Source organism: Emys orbicularis, chromosome 7 (genome assembly GCF_028017835.1).
Source record: "Emys orbicularis isolate rEmyOrb1 chromosome 7, rEmyOrb1.hap1, whole genome shotgun sequence".
Lineage (NCBI taxonomy): Eukaryota > Metazoa > Chordata > Testudines > Emydidae > Emys > Emys orbicularis.
The window spans coordinates 21,504,825-21,522,837 of record NC_088689.1 but is presented as its reverse complement, the minus strand read 5'-3'; the positions used below and the strand labels follow the sequence as shown (position 1 = coordinate 21,522,837).

Here is an 18,013-nt window from a genome sequence, read left to right as displayed (position 1 = left end):
CAAAATTTGAAAAATACAATAATTACCCTATATTTCGTGAATACAGCTTTGTTAATATGCCGCAAATACTAGTTACGTAGTAACTTGATTTAAACCCAATAGGTGCAGGGATCCACTCTTGTTGATTTTTATTGCCTGCTAGCAAATTACAATTCCTGAAGATAGTTGGGTTTTTTATGCTCAAAAAGGAAGTCTGCATGGTTGAGGCTTGGAAACCTTATGCTTAAACCCCATACATGAAGCACTGATCTCTTTATGTATTACTATCTCTTCTGACTACTGCATTATGGTCATCATCCAATCCTATTGTCAATAGAAGCATGACACACCTGCAAAGACGACACTTCCTGGTGTCTTTCTGTAGCAAAATATTTACTCTATTTTACACTATTGATCCTTTATGCTTGTTTGAGTGATTACAGTAGCTGAAAATATCCACACGGAAGTGCGAAGCGTTGGAGGGCTCTCATTATGCACTCTACATTCGGATGTGCAATAGGGTGAAATGAAAATTATTACCCAAGTTGTTGTAATTCTGTTGTAAGAAAAGATTACAAAATTTTGTAACGCCTGGGTGGACATGAACAATGTATACAAGAATGGCATACAAAGCATAATCTCGTTGTTATATTCTCTTCCTCTAGCGAATTCCACCTTTTACCTCCACAATAGGCAAAGTTGTTGATCTTTTTAAATAAACAAGTATCTCAACTCTAAACTGCATTTTCACATGCAGATGCATGACTTCACTGAAATGGAATCTAGCTGACAGATATTAAAAATATATTTACAGGATTAAATAAGAGTTTATTATCACATTTAACTGCTTTGTCTGATGTACATTGCAGGTTTCTGTGCAGCATAAAAATAATAATAAAAAAACCCTTTCTTTTATGTGAAAACCAGAACTGATGAGATGGCAACAGCACTTGTTTAGCACACCAGCACTACAACTGCTTGAAGATAACCAACATTAATAAAACTGGAACAAATCTGTTGTTAAAATGGACTGCAACATTTGAAAACAAAATGCATCAAGTTAAGGCTAATGAGAATAATGTAAAACAGTTAAAATAGATAGACCACTAGATGTTTAAAGGTTGAAACACCCAATAGAAGAGTGCCAATTTTAACATTTCATTTTTTCAAACCCATTTTGTTTAATTTAGTACAGGTAAAGAGAGGCTAATGAACAGATTTTTGCCCAACATATATATTATATAATGAGACGTTAGCCTTTTGTAAATCTGAAATATTTAAACATTTAAGCAGCTGTTTTGTTTGGGATATTAACCAATCAAAAGGAGGGTTATTCATACTTTAAAGCATTAAATGCATGTGCTATCACCATAAACTGCAGGTTTTGTCATTTACAAGTAAGGGATAAAGCCCAATAGTACACAGACTTTTTAATGGCACAATTTCACATCTTTTGGGCAAAATTAGAATACAAGCAGTAATTAAATAAAAATATAAGTGCATCCAAACATAAATTCTCTAAATATACCACATTTCATGTTTCCAAAATGGCAAATTTCTGACAAGAGCTGCAATTCAAATTAAAATAAATGTTTGTGTACTTCACCCGGAGGTGAAAGAGGTAATAAACCCAGGGGAATCTCTAAACAACCTTCCCCAATGCAATCCCCGATTTCTTACATAAAATAAACTGTACGGAAGTATAAATTCAATGCACAGATTGCAAAGAAATTGCAAATAGTTTATAACATTTGGAATTTGTAGATTCTAAAGCCCAATTGTGAATTAACTACTGTTTGTAATTTACTATGTGCACTTCATATTTTTAGTACAAAAATGAGACTGTAAATGAGGCTAGCGTGGCATAGAGCCATTGTAAACCCACCAAAACCAAAGTATGCTTATGACATTCATTTGGATGATTTACCAGTAAGTTTTTCCTACAGAAAAAAGGCAACAGTCATTTTAAATGATATACATTAGGGTAGTACAAAAAATTGAAACAAACCCCTTCTCTATTAAAAGAGCATGCACACAGAAGAAGGTAAACCACATTTATTCCAATCAGACTTCTTGGAATTATCAAAATTTCATTTCTGGTAAAGATCAATTTGGCTCACCATAGAAAGTTGCTTTGAAGGCTACTGATAAATTGTTTCCCTTTCAAAAACTAAAATTCAAGGCATGATAGTGCAAGAGGTAAGTTTTGATTTTAGAGAACATTGTTATTTGTAGACTAACTGTGCTTAGTCACTAAATCCCAATTTATTGTCTTAAAGAAAATATGGCAACAAAAGCTACAAGGTTTCTAGAAATTTCATTTTGCCTAAATTTACCAGTACATCCATGAACCTCATCAACATTAACACAACTTGATTATCCTAATGATTCCATTATAAAACTTGCAAAATGTATCACAAGGTGAATAAGCCATCTAGTGCAAGTCTTCTACATTTTCTGTGCACAGTAATCCTCTTTGTAGTTTATTTCCTCCAGGTTAAATCCCAAAAATTTTTCTGTAACAATTATGAAAAAGAGTGCCATGTTGAGTTTTTGTTCTATTATATCTGGGAGGTTTGTGTGTTCCTGGAATCCCCATCAGGATGCGTCAGGGATCGTGAATCCCTTGTCTGTGAGTATTCACTGTCAGATGACTCTGTAGGTTCAAGCAAGTTCTCATAATCACTGTCTTCTGATTCATCAACAATGTCACCACCTGCTCTTTGGGAGGAAGGCATGGATGCACCATTGCCAGAATACTTCAATCCTGCATTTGTGGAAACATAATTGGAAGAGCCCACTGCTTGAGGTCGAGGCATGAAAACATTGCTTTCTGGGAGACCATGCCCCAAAGTACTTTCTTGATTGCTCACACTGAAATCAGAATAAGGAGGAGGGGGATCAGAGGCATCTGAGTCTTCAAGTGTGCAACCTTCCACAGCAAATCCAGGGTACGACATTCGTGGAGGAAACATAGATTCCAAATTATCAGTTGACATTTGCCTGGTTAAGATGGCTTGCTGCAGTCCTATGAAAGACAAAAAGAAAATAAACATGTCCTAATTACACTGAAAAGCATGAAAAGTGATCTAGTTTTATGTTTATGTTGGTCAGTGTTTATGGAAAATTCAAGTATAGTGAACACATTAGAAAGCATCTGTCTTGTTTCTTGTGGAAAACTGCATAAAACTGGCAAAAAAAAGTGTTCTGTTCTCAGTAACTTTATTTAAACAAACCATTTTATGGATTGAAAAGTTGCTATACTGTGTAACCTTAACTCTCAAGCCTCTGGGAATTAGATTCCTACTACTACTATGTTTCATATAGCTTGTCTTTTTTCAGATTAAAGTGGTGTTTTATGAACAACTGAGGTGAAGCCAAAAGCACCAAAGTTGATTTATATGGAATCATTTAAATAGACAAGATGTTACTCACATAGGAAAAAGGACAAGTTCAAGCACATGGGTTTGGTAAATTAAGACACAATAGGGTTCCATCTTTGACGTACAGTACAGGGAGTGGTGAGATAGAAAGATGAAAGGTTTTTCAGCAGCTGAGAAGTGCATGCAACATAAAACATCAATCACTCCCTTGAACATCTTATTGCACTTATAAAAACGATAGATTTTAATGTTTTAGAAGGTACAGGTCTCAACTGACTTCTATGCAGCAGAAATAGAATTCACACCTACCTAACAATAATTGCGGAGTATGACAAGCTTTCCGACAAACAGCACTACTATGGGGACCTGAATTGCAGAAACGTACATAGCAACAGCTCCCTTTCCCCCCCTGCACAGGGAGCATGACTGATACATGATCAACTCTCCAATGCCAAAGAGGAAAATGAGAAGGTGGAAAACCAGCTACAACATTTAATCTAATGATTTCATGTATGCAGAAGCTGTGTATATACTTTCCTGTCTCACCCTATCTCAAGCAATTCTTGTCTGCTCAGACACAGGCTCTCAGGAACTGATGCCTGCAGCCCACTGGCAGTCCACGGCTAATGCTGTTCTGTTCTTAGTGCCCAGAATCTGTTGCCACACAGACTGGGTTCAGCTCTGGCCACTCTCGCTATCCACTTTCACCTTCTTGCTGGTTTATGCAGCAGTGGTCACCTGAGCTGCATTATCCCTGGTCAAGCTGGAAGCAGTAATGATTCACAATGGCTGTGTATTACAGGTGGTCAGTGAATAGGTAAGAGCCAGCATCAATCCTCCGGGTTGAAGGAAGGAAGAAGGCACCCTTCAGGAAGTGGGTTGGGAGATCAAACTGTTGCTGCCAAAATGCCCAAGCAGTAGTGGGTACCATGTGCATTGCCGTGCTGATTGGAGGAAAGGTCTCTCAATCCAAGTAGCAGAGAGGCCCACTACAAAGCTTGGAATACTCACTAAACAAAACAATCCCTTAATCCCAACCACACATCAAACCACTGAATATAAAGCTGATAAAGGATACTCTTGCTGGCAGTAATGGCAGGGTTATTTTTGTAAATTGTTCCATTAAATGGATGGAAAGAGGCAGTGGCCCCTTCGCAGGAATGCTTGAGAAAAATTAAAGACAATTATATAACCATGTGTTCCAGAGTGAAACCTCTCTCCAGAGCACCTTTCTGACCTTTCTGGAATACTGGTGAAAAGTACAACAGGGAGTTCAGATGCTTTGTTTTATATTACCCCAAATACAAAATTGCCCCATATTCCACTTTGCACTCGAATGTTCTTCTTAACACCTTGTTTATACTTCCTCCCTTCATTTCATACTTCTCTCCCTCATCTCCACTGCCTTATGTCTGCCAAAGTGAGTTAGATCAGCACTGTTTCCTCAAATGATGGAGCACTTTACCATACCCGCCTCCTGCTAAGCAAAAGTTTCCTGAAGCCCTATTCAGCTTCTAGGGAAGAGGAACAGTTTGGCACCAGCCCAAACATGTTCAAACATAAGAACATAAGAAAGGCCGTACTGGGTCAGACCAAAAGTCCATCTAGCCCAGTATCTGTCTACCGACAGTGGCCAATGCCAGGTGCCCCAGAGGGAGTGAACCTAACAGGCAATGATCAAGTGATCTCTCTCCTGCCATCCATCTCCATCCTCTGACGAACAGAGGCTAGGGACACCATTCTTACCCATCCTGGCTAATAGCCATTTATGGACTTAGCCACCATGAATTTATCCAGTCCCCTTTTAAACATTGTTATAGTCCTAGCCTTCACAACCTCCTCAGGTAAGGAGTTCCACAAGTTGACTGTGCGCTGCGTGAAGAAGAACTTCCTTTTATTTGTTTTAAACCTGCTGCCTATTAATTTCTTTTGGTGACCCCTAGTTCTTGTATTATGGGAATAAGTAAATAACTTTTCCTTATCCACTTTCTCAACATCACTCATGATTTTATATACCTCTATCATGTCCCCCTTTAGTCTTCTCTTTTCCAAACTGAAGAGTCCTAGCCTCTTTAATCTTTCCTCATATGGGACCCTCTCTAAACCCTTAATCATTTTAGTTGCTCTTTTCTGAACCTTTTCTAGTGCTAGAATATCTTTTTTGAGGTGAGGAGACCACATCTGTACACAGTATTCGAGATGTGGGCGAACCATGGATTTATATAAGGGCAATAATATATTCTCAGTCTTATTCTCTATCCCCTTTTTAATGATTCCTAACATCCTGTTTGCTTTTTTGACCGCCTCTGCACACTGCGTGGACATCTTTAGAGAACTATCCACGATGACGCCAAGATCTTTTTCCTGACTCGTTGTAGCTAAATTAGCCCCCATCATGTTGTATGTATAGTTGGGGTTATTTTTTCCAATGTGCATTACTTTACATTTATCCACATTAAATTTCATTTGCCATTTTGTTGCCCAATCACTTAGTTTTGTGAGATCTTTTTGAAGTTCTTCACAATCTGCTTTGGTCTTAACTATCTTGAGTAGTTTAGTATCATCTGCAAACTTTGCCACCTCACTGTTTACCCCTTTCTCCAGATCATTTATGAATAAATTGAATAGGATAGGTCCTAGGACTGACCCTTGGGGAACACCACTAGTTACCCCTCTCCATTCTGAGAATTTACCATTAATTCCTACCCTTTGTTCCCTGTCCTTTAACCAGTTCTCAATCCATGAAAGGACCTTCCCTTTTATCCCACGACAGCTTAATTTACGTAAGAGCCTTTGGTGAGGGACCTTGTCAAAGGCTTTCTGGAAATCTAAGTACACTATGTCCACCGGATCCCCCTTGTCCACATGTTTGTTGACCCCTTCAAAGAACTCTAATAGATTAGTAAGACACGATTTCCCTTTACAGAAACCATGTTGACTATTGCTCAAGAGTTTATGTTTTTCTATGTGTCTGACAATTTTGTTCTTTACTATTGTTTCAACTAATTTGCCCAGTACCGACGTTAGACTTACCGGTCTGTAATTGCCGGGATCACCCCTAGAGCCCTTTTTAAATATTGGCGTTACATTAGCTAACTTCCAGTCATTGGGTACCCAAGCCGATTTAAAGGACAGGTTACAAACAATGGATGTAACTGAGCAAAATAGTGAAGCAGCAGAAAATAATTGCAAATTAAGCAGTTTTGTTGCTCTTGGATTTTTTTCTGGTAGCCCTTAACACATGCCATGAAAATTGCAAAATGTCAAAATGGCATAGAACTCTAATGAAAAGATGGATTTTTGATGTGGAGGACATATTTCTATCATAGTAAGCTAAATCATACCCCAGCAAATCAATACAAACAAAAAGTATGTTTTGATACATTGGATCTTAAATCACAAACCAAAATAGAGTTAAGATTGTCCTGTTCTACTTATGCCTCGCCCTGTCTGAAATAAATCAAAGGATGAATGAGTCCACCTCTGACATAATACCAGATGGCAGTATTTCAGTACTCAAACTAACATTTCAATTACAGAACTAACACCATCAAGTAGGAAACATCAGTGATATTTGAGAAAGGCACTATGTATCTGTCTATATTTACCAGTGATTACTCCTTAATGTAGGACTGGGTTTGCTGGATTCTAGTTTAACACGCAAAAAAATGATATCGTAATTAGGGCTGTCAATCGCAGTTTTAATCGCACTGTTAAACAGAATACCAATTTAAATTTATTAAATATTTTGGATGTTTTTCTACATTTTCAAATATATTGATTTCAATTACAACACAGAATACAAAGTGTACAGTACTCACTTTATATTTTTATTACAAATATTTGCACAGTAAAAATGATAAACAAAAAAAATATTTTTCAATTCACCTCATACAAGTACCATAGTGAAGTCTTATCGTGAAAATGCAACTTACAAATGTAGATTTTTTTGTTACATAACTGCACTCAAAAAAACAAAACAATGTAAAACTTTAGAGCCTACAAGTCCACTCAGTCCTACTTCTTGTTCAGCCAATCACTAAGAGAAACAAGAGATAATGCTGCCCGCTTCTTATTCACAATGTTACCTGAAAGTGAGAACAGGCGTTCGCATGGGACTTTTGTAGCCGGCATTGCAAGGTATTTACCTGCCAGATTGCTAAACATTCGTGTGCCCCTTCATGCTTTGGCCACCATTCCAGAGGACATGCTTCCATGCTGATAACGCTCGTTAAAAAAATAATGCATTAATTAAATTTGTGACTGAACTCCTTGGGGGAGAATGGTATGTTTCCTGCTCTGTGTTTTATCTGCATTCTGCCATATATTTCATGTTATAGCAGTCTCAGATGATGATCCAGCATGTTGTTCGTTTCAAGAACACTTTCACTGCAGATTTGGCAAAATGCAAAGAAGGTACCAATGTGAGATTTCTAAAGACAGCTACAGCACTTGACCCAAGGTCTAAGAATCTGAAGTGTCTTCCAAAATCTGATTAGGATGGGGTGTGGAGCATGCTTTCAGAAGTCTTAAAAGAGCAACACTCCAATGCGGAAACTACAGAACCCAAACCACCAAAAAAGAAAATAAACCTTCTGCAGGTGGCATCTGACTCAGATGATGAAAATGAACATGCGTTGGTCTGCACTGCTTTGGATCGTTATCGAGCAGAACCCATCATCAGCATGGACGCACGTCCTCTGGAATGGTGGTTGAAGCATGAAGGGACATATGAATCTTTAGCGCATCTGGAATGTAAATATCTTGCAACACCGGCTACAACACTGCCATGCAAATGCCTGTTCTTACTTTCAGGTGATACTGTAAACAAGAAGCAGGCGGCATTATTTCCTGCAATTTAAACAAACTTATTTGTCTGAGCAATTGGCTGAACAAGTAGTAGTACTGAGTGGATTTGTAGGCTCTAAAGTTTTACATTGTTTTGTTTTTGAGTGCAGTTATTTTTTGTACATAATTCTACATTTGTAAGTTCAACTTTCATGATAAAGAGATCGCACTACAGTACTTGTAATAAGTGAATTGAAAAATACTATTTCTTATTTTTACAGTGCAAATATTTATAATAAAAAATAAAATGAGCACTGCACACTTTGTATTCTGTGTTGTAATTTAAATGAATATATTTGAAAAAATGGAAAACACCCAAAAATATTTATATAAATAGTATTCTATTATTGTTTCACAATGCCATTAATCACGATTATTTTTTAATCACTTGACAGCCCTAATTGTAATTATTCCAGTTATTCATTCAGATCCAGTTCAATCCAACAGCAAACAGACAACTGATGCTGATCCATAAATAAAATTTAGCAGATATGTGGTAGGCTGACATGTTAAAAGATTAAATGAAGATGCCCCAGTCTAATGGATTAAATGCTAGTACACCTCTACCCCGATATAACGCGACCCGATATAACACAAATTTGGATATAACACGGTAAAGCAGCGCTCCGGGGGGGCGAGGCTGTGTGCTCCGGCAGATCAAAGCAAGTTCAATATAACACAGTTTCACCTATAACGCGGTAAGATTTTTTGGCTCCCGATGACAGCGTTATATCGGGGTAGAGATGTATATGAAATAAAACTTGCAATCTCACTGATGTATGGGCCAGAGATCTACTAGACAATTACTACAGCAGCACTAGAGCTGTACTGCTAATTATCCCATCAATTAGTTATTCTCTTCACTTCATGCAGTTCTTCCAGGGTGCTTCACTTAACTAATGTTGCTGTATCAGCTTCCCATCACAAAAATCAGGCCTTCAATAATGTACTGACATCTACTAGCCTGAGACTAAGCCTACTAGCTCAGGAGGAAATTTCCCTGCAATTCCCATGCTATTACACCCCCTGCAGTTTGGAGTGATATGCAGCTGAGTACTGTAATGAAATGTAATAAATCATTCAACTTACTATTTACTACCTTTTAAAAAAGGTCTCAAATAGTTTGTCTTCTTTCCCTTCCTGGTTTCACTTCACTTCACTTCTCTTTTCCTATAAGAAATCACTATCTGTTCCTGTGTTATTTCCAGGGTCTGTTTCCTCTTTTCTTTTTCTCTCTGTATCCCTTAATATCCTCCCCCCTTATTTTCTGTTTCACTTCCAGCACTACCAAAAAAAAAAAAACAAAAAAAAACAACCCTCACACACACACACAACTTCCCTGCCTTTTCAGTACTACAGATCTCTTTTCAAATGGCTACCATCATTTTCCCCCACTCTCTCCACATACTCACTCAGACTTCAAAAAAACAAAAAAAACAACTCCCTCATACACAGGAAATAATTAATTTTTTCAAGACCCTTGTAGTCAAACACCAAACAGAGATAAGATGCCCCACTGTGCATGGACAACACCCAGCTGAGAAAAAAAAAAAATCTCTCCTCCAGTGGGTGCTTGGTTTCCTATTAGGTGCTTTTAATGAAAATTTGAACATAAGGATATTAAATATAGTGCAGATCTCACCAACCACAAGAACATTAACCCTGGAGAATCAAAGGACATCTGGCTTTTCAGCCGTCTTTTATTAATTGCCAGCTGCCACCACAGGTGATGTACTGTGTGTCCACTTGTATAAATTGTGGGCCAAGTACTGGCTTCCAGCTCTGCCCTCTCTGCTGTGGAATGTGACCCTAAGAGGGAAGCTGTGGATATCCTTGGCCTAAGGGAAACCCAGAGATGGTATAAAGTTGGCATAGCCTGATATATTAACCTGACCCTGAGGTGTAGGGGGATATTCTTGGGCAGGCTGAGGGTTGGAGGGGTGTGACTGGAGCATGCTGAACTCCAGAGAGCTCTGGCTGGCTGGAGCTCTGACTCCATCCCCAAGTGACCATTAGCTGGCATAGCCAAGAGCACCCATCGGGCCACTCTATGTCAAGTGCTGGTTCAGGTTCAATCCCAGCAACACAGAAGCTGAGAAGTGGCTGACAGCCACCTTCCCCTCCCACACCTTGGAGTCCCACACTCAGCAGAGTTCAGCCAGATGTAGGCATCTGGCCCTCCATGCTTCATCCCAGCAATAGTGATACTAGCATAGGTCATTCACCTAAAGGAGAAGCAATACCCCACCAAATTCTTTATCACAGAAATCAATATTTCTCTCAGAATGAGTTCTCTTTATAAACTTCCCAAAGGGAAAAAAAACCACACAAGTTAATTAATATGAAACACTGCATGCATTTTAATCCTTTGTTAAAATCATTGATGTATATGCTGCACTCTCCCATAGTCACCATGCTCTAGGTAAGATAATGCAAATAAATGTTCTACAGTCCAAAGGCCTGATAGCCTGCATTATTCCAGGTTAATAATATGCATTAACCTATCCCACATCACACCTTTTTTAGGCTAAGATAACTTAAATAATGGAATCTGAGCAAGAATTGAGCCAGGTATCCACAGGAGAAAAATATTAACACGGGTCACATAGCCCTCTCCACAATTCAGTTTCAAATTTTCAATTTTGCCAGTTCACATATACAACTTTCTAAGATTTTGCTAATTATATTTTTTTTCTGGCATAGAGAACGTTGAGATGTGTGTTGCAAGTATTTTCACAAACTAGGAATTATTTCAATCGAAATCTATCACAGGCATCATAAACATGAGTTTGCAAGAATAGCTATTAGGTTGACAATAGCTGTGCCCCATATCTTTGTTGCAATAAGAAAAAGAGGCAGATCATTCCAACGAGTCTTAAGTCCATGTTTCTACTAAATGTTTTGTCCTTACAGATCCTGGTTATGAAACATAAGTGTAACGGAACTTACTTAGTTTTTGCTCCTTTTCGTTTTTTCTTTGTGTTATTTGCCCTTTTAGTTTGTTTACATCAGCTTGGAAAGATTCAACAACTCGTTCACTCTTTTCTACATCTATACACACTGCCTGGGAGAAAAACACAGTAAGATAAGTTATACCCAGATTCTCCAAAAATCCATTACAGAGTTACACAACTAGGCCAGAGAATACTGCCAGACTAGAAACAATACAAAACCAAGAGGATGCACTGATACTGAACCAGACCATGAAATGAGATGTTGAAAACTGATTTTCACCTACTGATCATGGCCTATGCTCAGTTGTTGCAAGATGGAAAGAACTTCCAAACAGTTTACCACTACTTCTTGTGTGACCCTGGGCAATTCACATAACCTCTCTGTGCCTCTGTTCCGCATCTGTAAAATGGGGATGATAGTACTTCCCTACCTCACAGAGATGTGGTGAAGATACACTAAAGATTGGGAAGCTCTTTGAGATCTACTGATGAAAGAGTTATACAAGAGCTAGGTATTATTATTATAGTAGGAGGAAGCTCCTAACGGAAAGAAGTTATCACTCTATTTTATCATCTGTTACAAGTGATTCAGATAGTCTGCTAACCTTTTCTGCACTCAGTATCAAAAATAAGGCCTCATCCACACTGACTGAAACTGTACTAGCAACAGCCACATGAGATTACCATGACTGTTAAATATAGTAAAGATCCTTGAACTGTTCAGACTTTAAGATCCTGATAGTGATGTGTTAATGTAACATCTATGCTACACTTTCAACTGTGTTGTAGCTGGGTGACTAGGAGTCAGGAGATAAATGTGTTGTGTCCTGATCTCCTGGCTGTTATACCTGTTGCACAGACAGATTCTACATTCTTCCTCTAGCTATAAGTTTTTGATAGTGAACATTAAAAGGTGTAGTGAATAAATGAAAACACAGATCTGTTCTTGCTCTATTAAACACATTTTTGGTGTTTCTAGTTTGCAACATTCTTTGCGAAACACGTGTTTCAAAGTTAACCAACAAAAGGAACTTTTAACACTTGACATAGGATAAAAGAATGAAGAGGTATGTGTGCACAAGCAGAATTAACAGTGCCATTTAGACACCAAAAGACAGCAGGGTCACAATTCTAGGAGCAATAAAGCAGTTCCCCACGGAAGTTAGTATTTTTCCATATTTCTCCCAAACACCTTGTTAGCTAAACTCACCAGTGATTAGTGCAGAAGCATACATCTAACTCTACTTAATGCTGGTAAGCAGGAGGTACTATACAAGGCTGTCCCATGAACCCATTTATTAACACATTTGTGAATAGCTGTTCACCTATTTCAAATATGGAGCTTGGAGGCAGCACTGAAACTCCTGGGAAAGATAATCTTTCTTTACTCTGAGTGCCATGCTCTGGGCAGCGCTGAGAGCAGAGCTGACGAGGTCCAGAGAAAACAGCATTTGTCCACAGGTTAGCTCAGAGGGAAGGTTGCTCTGATGTTAGTGTGCGCACACGTGTGTGAAAAATAAAAGTACATCCAGCCACCCTCCAAACATGCAAGGCCAAATTGTGACTTGCACACTGTGGGCCACTTACATAACAGGTCACAGTGGGGTCACTAAAGGAAAGTAGCTTCCACAGGGCAGGGTCAGAGATGGCTAGAGCCTTGACTCTGCCTCATTCCCCGTTTTGCATGCCAGCCAGCAAAGCTGAGCTGGTAGAGAGGGGGATATGACCTGCTACCAGTCTATATGAGTAGCACATTACTCCAGGGTGTATATAAAGGGGGAGCCTCAGGTCACAATTCCCAAACGAGTCTGATCCTGAGGCAGCACAGCTATATGCCATCGTCTACTCGGGACAAGTTGTAAATTGACAATCTAGTCCTTAGTTGATTTCTGAAGCCCAGCAGTGAGCCATTTTCAGATGTCACAGATACGATTACAGTAAGAGTCGGGTTTTTTTAAAACTGATCCAAGCATTGTATCCAAAGCATTGTATGTTCCCTGCAAAATATCTGTCAGTTTTAATAAATGCAGAGTTCCCCATAGTATCTAGTACAAAGTGAAACCCCAATGTTGCAATCAGATCCATGTGGGCAGGCCCTTGCACTGCTGTGGTGTCCTACTGACTTCAATCGGGCTCTACTTTGTGGGGGATGGGGATCACCCACACGGATCCATTTGCAAGACCTGGGCACTTAAACAAAATAGAAGTTTCTCTCAAATGTTACTTAACATTATAATTACTCTCACGTGAAAAAAAAGGTGGCAACAAAGAGCCAGGATCAATAATGCTTATATGGAGTACTTTTACTTCTACTTTTGTAGAAGTATCTGTTAAATGCAGGTCATGTGGGAAAAGGTATAAGAGAAGCATGAATGTTTAACTAGTAAAGAAATACAAGTCATTTCTCATATTTCCTTAAACCATTTTGAATTCAAAATAAAGCTGGGTTTCCTTATAACTCTGGACTACCAGAGCTCAGAAAAGAGGAGCCACATGAACGTTGACCAATATTAAATAAAATGAGTTACCTGTACTTTTTCCTGAAGTGCATTATAAACCTGATATATAGCCCTGATGTCCTTCATCACTCCATCTTTATCAAAAAAATCAGTACTAAAAAAAAATATGCAGAAATTAGAACAGATATCACAACTTTCTCTGTCTCTCTGAGCTGTTTTTCTCCAAATCACTTTAAGATTTGATTTTTGTATTTACACAATGAATTAAACTTCATATATTGCTAAATCGTTTCTATCCCAAGGAACCGGTATCCAGGCAACAACGTATTAGCTGCAGAGGCTCTTTCTGGAACAAAAGGCAAAACTTGTCGAGTCTGACGCTAACAAGATTAGACTCTTAAAAAAAAACAAAAAAAACCCCCACCTCTCTCCAATCTTCCATGCCGTAACTGGAAAAATGTCTTTGTTAGATACCCAAAACATTTTTAAACGTTATTTTGCAGTGTCTGTGCATTTATTTAAATAACTATGAAAATAAACATTCACAAACCATGAGTCAAAGCCTGTAAATCCACCCTACATAGAGAACATCCACTGAAATCAGTGGGAATTCTGCACAGGGAGCGATTGCAGGATTAGGCTACAATTAGTCTAACTTTGATGTTGTTGTAAACCTATAGAATTCAGATCAGTTCATTTAAAAAATATGTTTTGCTGTTTAGAAAATGGTGAATGCATAAAATGGAAGCAGATTATTAAACAGCTTCAATACTTAGTTCTGTTTCTTGCTGAAATCCATATTCATATTACTATTTAGGAGGCAAAAATTGTAGACCAGGGGTAGGCAACCTATGGCACACGTGCCGAAGGTGGCACGCGAGCTGATTTTCAGTGGCACTCACGCTGCCCTGGTCCTGGCCATCGGTCCTGGGGGCTCTGCATTTTAATTTAATTTTAAATGAAGCTTCTTAAACATTTTAAAAACCTTATTTACTTTACTTACAACAATAGTTTAGTCATATATTATAGACTTATAGAAAGAGATCTTCTAAAAACGTTAAAATGTATGACTGGCACACAAAACCTTAAATTAGAGTGAATAAATGAAGACTCGGCACACCACTTCTGAAAGGTTGCCGACCCCTGTTGTAGACCTTCTGGATTATACTTAATTTAAAAAAGAACTCCACTTACCCATGTTCCTTAATAACTTTGGCATAATTCTGAGAAGTATTTGGCACTGAAGAAACTTTGTACTCCTGCTGACTAGTATTGCCTAGATTGGGAATTGCAAGCGACACCCTTTGATTATACCTGTAGAGAAAGTTTAGAAAGAGACCGCTATTATTCTTCCAAAGATTTTTTGCAAGTCTTGGTATGCCCCCACCTCCCTACCCAAAGTGGACAGGTCTGTCTCCAAGCAAGGTGAGTACTTGAGGAGCTCATCTCCTTTAAAATTTAAGCTAATATAAATTTCTAGGTCAGCTGTATTTTGAATAAACAGTTTGTCATATTCAAAGATGGCTTTTTGTTTTTAACACATTAATGCAAAACCAAAATTGACCAGCAGGTGGATCTATCTTTCATACCCACTACATCGTCGACTGTGGACTAATCAGACTATTGTAGGTGCAGAAAGGAAGCCACATTCCCAGCTCAGTAATTTTGGAGAAGCAAAGCCACACTGACTTCTCATTTCTCTTTAGAAACAATTTTTTCAAGGTCTGTTTTTAGTCTAAAAAATGTATTGACTAAAAAATAACTTTCCATTGCCCTGACTGAATCTTAGCTTAATTTATGAATTGCTTCCAGAGAAAAACATGCTACCCTATTTTATTATGTATGTATGTATGTAAAAAACCAGAGTTTGACCAGTCGACAATTGCTTTCAATACAGATATTTTTTTAAATAGTTCTTAATGCTATTAGGAATTTCAATAAAGAGTATAATTACAACCACACTGTGGTAGCTGATGTGAACATGGACTGCTTACCTTCGGTTTGGTCTAAAGAGCACATACTCTAAAGCATGTGTTGAGTTATTTGCAGTCGAGATGAAGCTGAAGAGAAGGAAGACAAGGTCAGGCACTCCAAGAATGTGTGTCAGCTGTTTATGGATGATGTGCTCTCTATATGACATTTGTTGCTGAGTGTTTCTCCTAAATCTGTACCATCCAATAACATTCTGTGATGAAAGTAAAGAAGAAAAAAACCCGAAGTATTAATGGAGACAGAAAAGATTTATAGTTTTATCTGTTGAAAGCCCAAAGTATGGCTAATGTATTTAAGAAACTGAAATTCTGACAATTATATAATTCTAAATTATTGTAGATTGCTTACATTTTACACAGACTATCACTAATGCCACATTTGAAAGTTTAAGTGGTTTATTGTTATAAACCTTTTTGTACAAGAAAGAATAAATTAATTCTCTTCATGCTATCTAGGAACACACTTATAATGGAAGGTTATATTTTTGAGGCAAGTCCCAGAGCATCTTCTCTTTGTTGCTACTTGCTCAGTTTTCAAACCTGGCAGATTTTTTTCTTTTATTTTGAGGATTGCTGCAACAGACTATTCACTTGTGTTGCACTTATGAGATACATTTTCAATGACATGCATCATAGAACAGAATTGCAAATTTATGTTTATTCACAGGAACTGTGGGATTAATCTGCTGTGTATAGTGCTAAAATTATCCCTTTGAGCATTTAATTGTGACATACTCGTATGTTCTGCAGATAACATCCATCTAGTAATTCACTGATTATACCAAATACGAACATGTATTTAACTTGCTAATTTACATGCTAGTTAACATGAAATAAAGGGACAATAATGCAGAAAGTTAGCTCGTTATCAGAACCTGGTTCAGTAAGAGCCATGAGAGTACACAGTATTATAAAGAAAACATCCATATATTCAAAAAGAATAAAGTAGATTCCATACATTAAGTGTCAACGCACGACACTTGTATTAAATTAAAAAACAGTAAGCAAATATTACGCAGTCTTTTTACAATAAAACCTCTACTGCTGTGGATTCTGATGAAGCTCAGCTAGCAATCAGCTGAATCCAGGATATTTACTAACTGCATTTTTATTTTAGTTGATGTCCTGGTAACTTAATGGCATTAAGAATCCATTAAATTTAAATCTGGAGTGCTGAGTCACATGACACTTAAAAGCTTTCCCCCTCCTCAAGTCTATCTACTTTCAGATTGCAGATAATGCATCTTTACTGACTGTCTGAAATTGACCTATGTTTCAACAAAATAAAACTCAGCTGAAAAGTGGTGTCTTGATTTGAAAATGTACACTACAGGCTTAACAAAAAAAAGAAAAGAAAATGCCAGACAGTTTTAAGAAGTGTTTTCTGCTTTATCTCCTGAAGGGGAACTAAAAGACTGAAACTTCTCTCATTCTTTCGACAGTCGAGAACATCTTGTTCCCACACACCATATTTATGCTGTTCGGTGCTGGAGTTAGGTGCTTATAGAATCAAATGTCTGAGACAGGAAAGACCCATGTGATCATTACTAGACATAAGACATACTTGAGGCAACTGCTTTTGTTGGCGCAAACTGACAAGAAATAAATGGTTACAAGGAACTAAAAGTAGATTTGTGGGGCAGGAACTGGTACTGAAATAAGTGTTTAGTTTGAACAGATAACTTAGGTCTTATCTTCACTATAGAGTTAATTCGAGTTATAATTTCAGTGTTGCCCCAACTCTAGGCCTGTCCACACACAAAAACTCTTACCTCACGTTGGCTAGACAGTAAGGGGATATAGGTTACAGCTCAAGTTTGCACAACTTGCCAGGTGCTAATACAACATTTGAGCTATGAAAAGTAGGTGAGAGCAACCACACTGCAAAATAACCAAGCCAAGTTAACTCAAAAAGAGTTAAGTCTGTATGAAGACATACTCTAAGACAAGGGTACTCAATAGGCGGACCGTAGGGCCAAATCCAGACTACCAGACGCTTTTGAACTGACCACAAAATCTTTTTGTTTACTTATTATCATTATTGTTATTGCGGTATGAAAAATATTTCTCTGGAGTCTGGACCTTGACTATACCGTGACCAAGAAATTTGGACCGTGACAAAAAATACCGTATATACTCGTTCATAAGCCGAATATTTTTGGTAAAAAAGTGACATCAAAGACCGGAGGTCGGCTTATAAACGGGTCTACACCAAAATTTGATGATTTTAAAATCTATGGAATCATTGAATTGAATATCTAATACATTGTCATTTTGTTTACTTGGAGTGTCTGCAGGTCTGGAGCCCCTCAGCTCCCTGTGGCCGCGGTTCGCCCTTCCCAGCCAATGGGAGCTGCGGTAACTGCGGCCACAGGGAGCTGAGGGCTCCAGGCCTGCAG

The 18,013-nt window shown here is 38.1% G+C and overlaps 1 protein-coding gene across 1 annotated transcript in view; it reads right to left on the bottom strand.

Moving 5' to 3' along the window:
• Positions 1-797: 797 nt before the first annotated feature.
• Positions 798-18,013, bottom strand: part of ABRAXAS2 (abraxas 2, BRISC complex subunit) — a 30,852-nt gene continuing 13,636 nt past the window's right edge. The window contains exons 5-9 of the mRNA XM_065407582.1: positions 15,618-15,808; positions 14,818-14,937; positions 13,693-13,777; positions 11,160-11,274; positions 798-3,007 (exon numbers count right to left, since the gene is read on the bottom strand). Coding sequence (XP_065263654.1) covers positions 2,541-3,007; positions 11,160-11,274; positions 13,693-13,777; positions 14,818-14,937; positions 15,618-15,808 — 978 coding nt within the window. The 3' untranslated portion in view covers positions 798-2,540. The remainder of the gene's footprint in view (positions 3,008-11,159; positions 11,275-13,692; positions 13,778-14,817; positions 14,938-15,617; positions 15,809-18,013) is intronic.